This window comes from Sceloporus undulatus, chromosome 1, assembly GCF_019175285.1.
Source record: "Sceloporus undulatus isolate JIND9_A2432 ecotype Alabama chromosome 1, SceUnd_v1.1, whole genome shotgun sequence".
In the NCBI taxonomy this organism is placed as follows: domain Eukaryota; kingdom Metazoa; phylum Chordata; class Lepidosauria; order Squamata; family Phrynosomatidae; genus Sceloporus; species Sceloporus undulatus.
The window spans coordinates 86861051-86872891 of record NC_056522.1 but is presented as its reverse complement, the minus strand read 5'-3'; the positions used below and the strand labels follow the sequence as shown (position 1 = coordinate 86872891).

Here is an 11841-nt window from a genome sequence, read left to right as displayed (position 1 = left end):
GTGGAGTCTCCTTCCTTGGAGGTCTTCAAGCAGAGGCTGGATGGCCATCTGTCGGGGATGCTTTGATTGTGATTTCCTGCATGGCAGGGGGTTGGACTGGATGGCCCCTGTGGTCTCTTCCAACTCTATGATTCTATGTATGATGTGATATTCTTGCCCCCATTTAGGAAGAATTCAAAGATATAGTCATGTTAGTCTGTAGAATCAGTATGTAGAGAGATCTTGCAGCACCTTTGAAACTAACTGAAAGAAATTGGCAGCATGAGCTTTCATAGACTGCAGTCTGCTTCATGTCTATGAAAGCTCATGCTGCCAATTTATTTATTTCAGTTAGTCTTAAAGGTGCTACAAGATCTCTCTACATATTCCTTCAATTTAGTGAGGGCTCTCCCTTGTAACTTTAAAAGTAATCTAAAAAGTTACAGTTACACTACAAAATGAGTTTTTCAATTTCAATTCTAATGTACTCTAATTAAACCACTGCTATCCAAAAAAGAAGAAAAAGAAAAAGGAATTGTTTACACATGTATTTGCTATTTGTAACAAGTTACCTCCAAGCTATGACAAATTACAATTTCCCATCCTAAAATGCAACTTACTCTTGTCTAATTGGAACTCTAATTTACCATCTTTCGAAAACATTACTTTCAGGAAGTATACTTGCTTTCATAAACAGCTGTTTTAAAAATTTGCCAAGTCTAAAACTTTCCCCATTTTAAAATGAAATGAATATTATTATAATTTCATTAGGCTGCATTCTTAGACACAATCACTTGATCGTCAAATACATGTGGTTAGGAATGGGAATGTATGAGTCGCTTGCGTGACTTGTGCCATTCCTAAAGACGTACAGTACTGTTGGACAAATAAGCTGTATTAAACAATAGCATCCTTTTTTCTCCTTCTGAACATTCGTCGTCTGTGCTTTGTTTACAACCCTTGTCTATCCAAACAATACATCTTGGGCATCTCAGGCCACTGCTGTCCTTGTTGCTGGTTATGTTGGGTCATTCTTTAAAATCCAAAGTAAATTTTCTTGAACCCCATGGGGAAGGAGGAGGTTGCAAATGTGAGAAACAAAAAAACACAGAACTCATTGTATTTTTCTGTGGAAATATGATCTCCAGTCTTCGCAGATAACTGCCTTCCTTATTGTTTACAAGAGGGCATATATCCTCACCTTGCTACAGGTTATTGGATCCTGTTTAGTCCTTGAATTTTGGAATGGTAGGGACAGGGATGGGAGAGTGTATGGTGCTTCAGATACTGTGAGATTACAGCTCCCACTGTCCTGCACCACTGGCTTTGCTCGCTAAGGCTGAGGAGAGTTGCAGTTTGGAGAGCCACGCATTCCCTGTCCCTGACCAAGGGCAGCTGTTTTAGAGCAAGCAGGCACAGATGAAATACAGAAATTCAACCTAGACAGTGAGGAAATTGAAATAAAGAGTTCCTGTACTTAGGATCAAACATCGATCAGACTGGTGACTGCAGTCAAGAAATAAGTAGAAAACTAGGAATGGGGTGGGCAGCAATGAAAGAACTAGAAAAGAATCTCAAGAGTAAAGATATGCATCTGAGCAGTAAAGTTAGAATCGTCCAAGCCATTGTATTCGTCATCATGTATGGATGTCTGTGCAGCACATACATCTGAGGAAATAGGCTCAAGCCTATGGAGTTTATCACACAAGATGAATCACATGCAGAAACTAAAGTGAAAACAATCTGCTTTTGTGGTTTGTTTTTCATAATGACGTTCGGGGCTAACCTGAACAGAATGTAGAAGAAACCCACAAATGAGGGTTGTTTTTCAGATTACGTTTGTATGGAGGAGAAATAACGCAAAAATAACCCAAACGGGAAGCCAACAAAACCTGCTCCTTTTTACTTTTGGCAAATTCCAAAAGTAGAAAAGAGCGGTTTTTGTCGGCTTTCTGTTTGGGTTATTTTCACTTATTTTTCTTTCTGCCAACACATCTGAAAAACAACCTGCATTTGTAGATGTTTAGTGGATTTTAAAATTTCTCTATGGCATTTGCCTCCATGTGATAAACTTCTATGAAAGCTCCTGCTCCCCGCTTCTTTTTTCAGTTAGTCTTAAAAGTGCTACAAGATCCCTTTTACACAGATGATGAATGGAAGTTTTAAGTGACTTTCTCTGGGACTAAAGGAACATTTCATTGAGCTGGGCTGAATTCTTATGGTGGTTCATTTCCTTCAATGTGCCCTCATTTTACTTCCTTTTTGGAAAGAGTGTTCCAAAAAAAACATCTACGCTCATGCACTGCCCTGAGCGAGGCTCCTTTGCAAGCCAGCTCTTCCTTTGGAAGCTGAAACGTGAGAGACCCGGTGACAGAATGTGCCAGCATCCTGGTGGCTGTGGGCACACAGACAAAAGCCAGAGGCCTTGAGCCCAGAGCATGGTTGTGCCAGGTGGGCATCTTGTAAGCAAACTTAAGCAGTTCCTGGAAAGATAGGGGCGGGGGGGGGGGCTTGTGGGAGGCTCTGCTGGGGCATTAAACAGTAACCGTTATGGAGTTGCTTTGTAGCAGACAGTGTATATAAGTCTGAGCGTTGGGCTCTGACTGTGGAGACCAGGGTCCGAATCCTGGCTGCACCATGACACCTTGGGCAGGTCACACTCTCTCAGCCTCAGAGGAAGGCAGTGGCAAACCTCTGAAGAAAACCCCACAACAGGTTCCCATTAGGGTCACCATAAGTTGAAAACCACTTGGAGGCACACAACACCAACAACATTAGTGTTGCACCTTATTTGTTCAGTTACACCATGAGAGAGTCGCCTCAAAAGTGTCCATAAGTCAGAAATGATTTGAAGGCACATGACAATGGCACTTGGCCTCTGACTCTGGAGACCAGGGTTTGAATTCCGAATGGGTCATGTAAACCCCGTTGGGTGGCCTTGGGCAAGTCACACTCTCTCAACCTCAGAGGATGGCAAGGACAGATCCCCTCTGAAGAAACCTGCCAAGAAAACTCCATTAACAGGATCTCCTTCAGTTGGAAATGACTCGAAGGCACACCACAAGGGGTGGCTTTGTAGGAGCCAGTGTGGCGGAGTAGTCTGAGCCTTAGGCTGCATCCACACTGGAGAAATAACCCGGTTTAGCACTGCTTTAAGTCGTCTAGCTCAAGGCTATGGAATTCTGGGAGTTGGAGTTTGTTGTGGGCCCCACAACAAACTCCAACTCGCAGAATTCCATAACCTTGAGCCAGATAAAAGAGTTAAAGCAATGCCAAACCAGGTTATTTCTCCAGTGTGGACGCAGCCTTGGACTCTTGACTCTACAGGGCCAGGGTTCGCATTCTGACTTGGTCATGTAAACCCATTGGGTGGCTTTGGGCAAGTCACACTCTCTCGGCCTCAGAGGATGGCAAGGGCAAGCCCCCCTCTGAAGAAACCTGCCCCAGGATAGAGTCTCCATCTTGGAAGGCCAGCAGCAGCAGCAGCAGCAACTCCAGCGCCTGGAAACTCGGCGCAGGCTGGGGCTCATTGCCATGCAGCAGCAGCGTTGCCCTCGGAGCCCCCTTTTGTTACTCTCAGCCTAAGAGCCAGCAATCATGTGGAGCCGGGAGAGACCATTCAGGGCGCGGGGGGGGGGAAGGATTTGGGAAGGATAAGGAATAAGCAAGGAAGGAGTTGCTTCGGACTTGGGAAGCCCACTCTGCGCTCAAGGACCGGGCGGAGCTTTGGGGGCCAGTCTGGTCCAAAGGGGCATTTGGGTCTCCAGACACCCCTCTCGAGGCCGGAGGTGGTTGCGCCCTGCCAGCCTGTTGCTCTGCTGCTTCTCCTGAAGCGAGGCGAAGTTTGTTTGGAGGAGGAAGAGGGAAGCGGATGCGCGCAGCCCAAGAGAAGCCAGGCAAAGGGCTCCCCTCCGTCCTTCATCTGTGGGTCTGAGGAAAGAGGAGCCATGGAGGGCTAGAGGGGCTGCAGCAGAGAGGGCCCAAGGGAGCAGGAGCAGGAGCAGGAGGTCGCCGCCTTTGCCCCGGGGGTCCTGAGGGAGACGCCATGGAAGAGGAGCAGGAGCAAGCGGCTGCCTCTGCCTCTGAGGACGGCCAAGAGGAAGGGACCCCGCTGCCTGAGAGCTTCTCCCGGCTCTGGACCGACGTCATGGGGATCCTGGTGAGTGGGGACCCCCCCCCCAACAAGGAGGAGGAGGAGGAGGAAGGGAGGACCTTCCAGGAGGACATGGGGCAGCTCTTAGCCTTAATATGATGGAGTAGTCCTCCCTGGGGTTGAAATGGAGGACAGGTCCGGGAAAAGGAGGACCTGTGGTCACCCTGCGCCTCCCCTTGTTGTTCCTGTCCTCCTGGGCTGTTCTTTGCACCCCATTCTTATCGTAGGTTTGTTTCTTGTTGCTTTGCGTCCTGCTGTCTTTTCTGAGTGCCTGTCCCTCTGGATTCACGAGTGTCCTCTTACTCTGCTTTTAGAGAAGCGACGCCAGGGACAGGCTTGCTTGGCTTTTGGTTTTTGATTTGTATCCTGTTTTCAACTGATTGTACGAAAAGCCCTGTGTACATTTACAGCACTCTATAAATCCACAACAAATCCCAACTCCCAGGATTCCATAGCTTCGAGCCAGGGCAGTTAAAGCGGTGCCAAACCGTCTTATTTCTCCAGTGTGGATACAGCCAAGGAGAACCCATCTCAAACCCCTAAATTACGTTGACTTGTTAACCTTCTTTCCTTTAATAACATGTACGAATTTCTTGGGTACTTGAGGAGCCTGTTCCTAGTTAAAAATGCAGGGTGACTTCAGGGTTATACCGCTCTGTCTGTGGGCCTGAAGGGTTGGTTAAGGGCAAAGCCAGGATGCCAGGGGGGGGGGGGGCAAAGGGTGCTTTTCTTGCCTCCTGGATGGTGGTCTCCATCCAGGCACAGTTTGGGAATAGGATTATACTGTGACAAATGAGTGCCAGTCAACCAGATATCTTTGGGGATTTAAACTTCAGGCTAAGAGTAATAATTTCAAATGTGTGAATTTTGGGCCTGTAGAGAGGCCAAAATAAAGTTGCTTTGGGTCATTTTGGAGCGATGCTGTTTAAATGATTCATGGGTCAAACTGCGCTCCTGCCCTTAGGATTGGAGTGCGGCTTTGGCACAGCTTCTCTGGCCTCTTAGGACGCATGCAGCATTTAAACAGCATCCCTCCAAAGTGACCCAAAGCAGCTTTATTTTGGCCTGTCTGTTCAGGCCCTTGGTATCCCTAACTAACTGGTGGGCAAAACCTGCCAGTGGCTCCCTTCTGCTCACCACAGCCGTGACAACGGAGAGCTGTGGCTTGTTTCACACTCATGGCAGGAAAAGCCAGAGTTTCAACCTCATGTCAGGGTTTGGTTTGGGTTTTTTAAATTACAAAAACCCCTAGAGAATTTTGATTTGACACATTGCTTTCACAGAGGAGCGCAAAGTGATTTATCAGGTCTTCATAGGGCAGTCGATTCATGGAGTGCAGTGGGGAATTAAATATTTCTAAATACTCCCTTTCATGTTGCTGATCTTTTCCTCCCTCCCCTGAGGTTTGGTAATTCAAGAGCTACAGTGGATCAAAAATGTTCAGCTACCCCATACATGCCCTGAATTTAATTAGTTCAAGCGCTTGTAACCACACCAGTTGCAGAGCAAGGGCAGAGCTGGCGCATGGAAAGTTTAACTCTTGCCAGCCCATTATTATTATTATTATTATTATTATTATTATGTACTGGCAGGAGAAAAAAATAACACAGTAGAAGTGCTCTGGTGCAGAATATGCAGGCAGTAAACTATACAGTTTATTGTATAGTTACCAAACCCCTTGGTATCCACAGGGGTTTGAACCCTCCATGGATATCAAAATCTGTGCATGCTCAAGTCCCATTAAACACTATGGCATAGGTGGTGAAATGGTGTCCCTTATATAAAATGGCAAACTCAATGTTTGCTTTTTGGAGTTTATACATTTTGGAATGTTTTCAATCTGTGCATGAATCCATGGATATGGGGGGCCAGCTGTATACACTTGTCCCTCCACATTCGCTAGGGTTAGGGGCACAGGACTTTGTGAATGTGGAAAAACCACAAATAACAAACCACCATGTTTTTACCTGAGAGAACACCTCTCTAGGAATCTAGGTCCTCCAGTGCAACTCTGTGGTCAACATCTGCTTGACATTGGCCATAGAATTATGCTGGAGGAGCTACAAATATGTATTCTCTCTAGGAATCTCTCAGTACTTCAGTGTGGTTTTTGATTAAAGTTGGCCATAGAGTTCTGTGGAGGACCTAGATATTCCTAGAGAGAACATATTAATAAAATCCATGAGTATTCAAATCTGCAAAAATCAAATCCGCAAATGTGGAGGGATGAGCGTATTTCATTGCAAAGTATAATCAGATATTTTAAACATGTTTCACATTATTAGCATTGTATTTAACCCTGTGACCCTTTGCCAATCTTAATTACATGTAAGAAACATTCCCAATTAGCTCTGCATTTGATTGCTTTGGGAGAGGAAATGCAGGATGATTGCTTTAATTTATATTAAAAAAAAAAAACCCTGGAGTTTTTAAAAGACTAAATCACTTTAAGAGGAAACTCTCTTGTTTTTTAAATAAATAAATAAAAACCAATCAGGTGTTTTCGCCACAGAGTGTGTGGTTTGACAGCTGTAAACTGATACTTAAGTGTAAAACATAGGCCCGTTATAAATGGGCACCCTAGGACGGACTCAGTCCGTGCTAGGGTTAGAAAGGGGTGTCTCTTCCAGACGCCCCTAACCCTAGCACGGACTGAGTCCATAACAAATGGTGGCGGCCGTTCCACACGGCCGCTGCCATCTTGATGTAACAGACACTCTGCGTCCGCACATCGCGCCCCGGAAATGATGCCGTGAGTGTGCGACTAGCACCTTGTGGCGTCTCTTCTGGGGAGCAAGAAGGAGTGCAATTTTCATGCTCCTTCTTGGCAGCGTCCAGGAACCGCGCCGTTTGGCTGCTGCGGTTCCCGGACGCTGCAACCGGTGGGGGTGCAAGACGGCCCCTTCTGGGCCGTCTGTAACGTGCCAAAGATTCTCATGGATCCACTCCAGAAAAGTTTGGAAGTTTATCTTTGGAGAAATGAGGAGGAGGAATGTAGCCAAAAAGATTTGAATGTAATAAACTACAAGCTAATTTGATATTAGAGGATATTTCTTTAAGTTATACTATTATGTAATAGCCATAATAATAAATTATTAAGCTGAGTATAACCTGAAAGATAAAAGTGAATTGAGGTTAGACTGAGGGGTTCTACAGACTGCTCCAAAGAGGCAGCCTGCAGCCGCCCCTTTTTGTGCTGGATTGGGGCTGCAGCAACCTCATGCTGCGGCCCTGATTCAGGCTTCTGATGGCGCAAAAAGGAGGCATAAAAAGTGGCTCCTTTTTGTGCCCTCTAAAGGGCACAATAGCCATGGCAACACTCCAGAGGCGTGCTATGATGCCGTGCACCATCTGGAGTGGTGCTCAGCATCAGGTTGCCCTGGGAGTGTGGTCAGGCGTTCATCTTCAGGATGCTGTGCCCCAACTCTGCCCTTAGGCCAGCCGTTCAGGCTGGTCTGTAAAGGCCCTGAGTTTCTCTAAAACTGGGCATTGTAGTGATTCTTATTTATTTTTAATGGTTCTTTAAAATTCTTTCAGAAGATGATACATGCCACATGCAGTTATTTTCCATGTACAAAGTAACCATCAACCCACCCACCCCAATTTGCAAAATATCAACTTGTTAAACAAAAAGCTTATACAAGAATTACCTTTGCTCCCCTTCAAAAAGAAGACTGAAGCAAAAAGGACAAGAGTAGGGAGAAGAAGAAAAACAGAAAGAGGAGCAAATAAATAAGAAATAGTAAGAGGAGGAACCATGCACACTTGGATGTAGACAATGTTGGTAGAGGGCGTTTGAGCAAGTGTCTCTCAGTAGGTTTTAATTCTATTAATTCTGCATCTTTGAAACATTAATTCATATACTAAACTACAGTATATGTCAACTGTACTTGAAATCACTTCCTCTTACTCCGATTTTTAATATTGAGGTGACTGACTGCACACAAAGTACATTTTCTGCCACATTTTTCACAAATGGATTGAGTGGGTTCTTGGTATTAGGAATGGAAATGTGCAGACTGAGTTAAAACTTGGTAAGACAAACTGATAGATGTCTGGAAAAAAAATGAATGTAGCAATTAAACCAGTCACCTTAATTCTGCCAGTTTCATATAGTTACTGGGGTAAAATTATCAGCTGTAGATGATAATTCAGCATATGAATGGTATTATAATGATCAAGCAGCTACCTGTATCCTTTGAATTGCTTTTAGTACTTTGGTAACAAAAGTCTTTATGTCCTCCTCTATGAGAGCATCTCTGGTGGCAAAGTGGATAGTGAGGAAAGTGGTTGTTTTCCTTTTCAGCAGGTAGCATGAATTAGGAGAGCTTTAAATTTGACAGAGATTTATTACTGGAAGACCCAAAATAAATGAAAACTTTCCAAAGGCTCAAGATACAATAGATTGAATTATTCAGCACATGATGGTAGGTTTAGTCTTCATTTACATTTTGTCTTGTGCCAGAACTCTTAGCAAGCATATTTGTGAAATATTACATTTGAAAAAAAATTCTAAGAAATCCTAGAGACTAGAGTCTAGAATTGAGAGTGGCTAATAGAAATATAAGAAATGAAACATTAAGAAATGTAGTGCTGACCCTGTGTGAACAGAGGATATTGCCAGATTACTGAAATTAATTCTGAATTGGCCCTTTAGGAGCATAATGACTGACAGTCCTGTCAAAGTATACACTAATTTACTGAATGTAGTGGAGAAGGGAGGGTAAATCCATATTGGCTGAACCCCAGCCTCTTCTCTTCAAATTGGCGAATGGATTTCAGATGACAAGAGTTCCTAGCATTGCTTTTAGTAGAAGGACCTCAGAACATAAGACATAGATGCAGATGATGTGTCCAGACACAATAAAACTTCTGATTTCCCATGGCTCCCAGCTGTCATGGATGCTCCTGCTCATGCATGCAGTAGCATAACCACTATTTATTTACTTAGCGCCAAAACAGGTAGCCCTGAAGGGGCGACGTCATGTCTCCCCTTTGAATGCCAGATTGGGGCCATGGCAACCATACACCACAGCCCTGGTCTGGTATTTTTCTGGCCCAAAAAGAAGTGGCAAAATGCCGCTCCTTTTTGGGTTGGAAAAAGGGTGCACTTGCCATGGCTTCCACAGCTTTTTGACATGTAAATGCCACACTGTCAAAAACACTGTGAAGCCACCACACGTGTAATCAGCCATGCGGCTTCCCAGTGCCATAGGGACAGCATCAAAGCATGTGGCATCTAAACGCTGCACACAGATACTGCCCCGAACCTGGTGCTTACTGCCAGTCTGATTTGCCCCTTACGTATTTAATTTATATCCCACCTTTCTCCCAATATGGGAGTCAAGATGGGTTGCAACCATTTAAAAGCACAGTATGACTTTAAAACAATTAATACAAAAGTTACAGTTTTAGATTAACCAGATTACTGTTTTTGCTAGGATCCCTTGCTGATCTTCACCTTACTAGATACTGGAAAGAAGCATCCTTTTAGAATTAACAAGCATAGACTCTTTATATCTAACTGAACCAGTGGGAGCTTGGCATCCTCTGAGTTCCAGGTTCCAGGACCCCCTGCAGTTACCAAAAATCCATGGATGTTCAAGTCTCATTGTATATAATGGCAGGGAAGATGGTGTCCTTTTAAAAAAATAATAACGATAAAATCAAGATTTGCTTTTTGACATTTATTTTTCTGGAGAAACATTTTCAACCCATGTATGGTTAAATTAGTACTGTATTTTCTGGCGTATAAGACTACTTTTTAACCCAGGAAAATCTTCTCAAAAGTCAAGGGTCTTCTTATACGCCGGTGTTGTCTTATAGGGCAGGTGCTGAAACTTCCAAGCCAGACTGGGAGAATCTGTGGTCGCTGCATATGGTGGGGGGAGTTAAAAAACTGCCATGGCTGCATCCCCACCATATGCAGCGACCATATGAAAGCAGCAAGGACGGCGCTGTACAAGTACGGTAAAAGAAAACCCACTCACTAGGATTCGTGTAAAGAAATGACTTAACGCGGTCCTGATGATGAGGTGAGGGGGTGTCTCACCGGGAAGGTGTAAGTGAAGGGCAGAGCAAGCTGCAGGCTTCCAGGACGCCTGGGGTATGGAAAAAGAGCCGTGTTTGCACTATTGCTCTAATAGTCTTGGAGACGGAGGGCTGGGTAGGCAGGGAGAGCTGACCAATCCAGCCAGGCTTTGTATACAACAAGTTTTCCTGCTAAATACCAGCATGTCATAAGCATTTGAATGAAAATTACCATATTGAAATCAAATCTTACATTTTTAAAAATTTTATTTGGTGTGTGTATACTTGTCTTATATGGAGAGTATATCCCAAACTCTGTATTTTAACTGGAAAAGTTGGGGGTCGTCTTATACGCCCAGTCGTCTTATATGCCAGAAAATACAGTAGATACAGAATCCATGGATAAGGAGGACTGACTCTACATACATAGGACAGGATCAAAATTCAAAATGACCTTTATATATAACCTGGGTCAAAACTAACAAAATTAATTTCAGCGGGGAAAAATGTAAGGTATTGCATTCATGCAGAAAAAAAATAAAATGCACAGTATAGGATAGAAGCCTTCACAACAATATATGTAAAAGGGATCTAGGAGTCCTAGTGGACAGCTGGTTGAACATGAATCATCAGTGTAATGCAGCATCTAAAAAAGCCAATGTGATCCTAGGATGCATCAACAGACGTATAGTGACTAGATCAAGGGAAGTAATAGTACCACTCTATTATGCTTTGGTCAGGCCTCACCTAGAATGCTGTGTCCAGTTCTGGTCATCACAATTCAAGAAGGATGTTGAAAAGTTGGGGCATGTCCAGAGGAGGATGACTAAAATGGTGAAGGATCTGAAAACCGTGCTGTATGAGGAGATACTTAATGAGATGGGTATGTTTAGTCTGGAAAAGAGGTTATGAGGTGACATGATAGCCCTGTTTAAATATTTGAAGGGGCGTCATATTGAGGATGGAGCAAGGTTTTTGTTTTGTTTGTTTGTTTGTTTTTTGCTACTCCAGAGAGTAGAACATGGAGCAGTGGGTGCAAACTCCAGGAAAAGAGATTCCAGCTCAATATTAGGAAGAGCTATAGTTTTTTGTAGGGTTTTTGAGCTATGTAGTCACATTCTCTGAAGATGCCAGCCACAGATGCTGGCAAAACACCAGGAATAAATTCTTCCAGAACATGGCCACATAGCCCAAAAACCCCACAAAAAACTCTGGACTGGCCACGAAAGCCTTTGGCTTCACATTAGGAAGAACTTCCTGACAGTAAGAGGTGTTTCACAGTGAACAGTGGTGGAGTCTCCTTCTTTGGAGGTTTTAAAACAGAGGCTGGATGGCCTCTGTTGGGAGTGCTTTGATTGTGTGTTCCTGCACAGCAGAGGACTGGACTGGTTGGCCCTTGTGATTTCTTTCAATTCTATTATTCTCTCTGTCTCTCTGTCCATCCATATATCATATCTATCTCTCCTAAATGTACCAGCCTATGTGTCCTACTTAGGCTTGCCATAACCCGCCCCCCCCCGTGACCAGCACGGTTTTGGGGAGCCCCTCCCGGTCACGGTCCGGTTTGGGCCCCCACCCGTGCCTGGTCCCCTGTTTGGGGGCCCGCTCCGGCCATTGCCGCTGCCGCTAATACGACTGCTGCGGCGCCAACCCACCTCCTCCTCCAGCTCCGCCTTCCT

The 11841-nt window shown here is 44.5% G+C and overlaps 1 protein-coding gene across 3 annotated transcripts in view; it reads left to right on the top strand.

Annotated features, from left to right (window-relative positions):
* LOC121921925 (SAM and SH3 domain-containing protein 1-like) overlaps positions 1-11841 on the top strand; it is an 802782-nt gene that overhangs the window by 602507 nt on the left and 188434 nt on the right. Inside the window, exon 1 of one of the 3 annotated variants that reach the window (XM_042450677.1) lies at positions 3795-4138. The exons of the other annotated variants lie outside the window; for them this stretch is intronic. Within the exon in view, the coding sequence (XP_042306611.1) occupies positions 4025-4138 (114 nt within the window). The 5' untranslated portion in view covers positions 3795-4024. Of the gene's footprint in view, positions 1-3794; positions 4139-11841 lie in introns of those variants that run through there. 3 annotated transcript variants of the gene reach the window in all.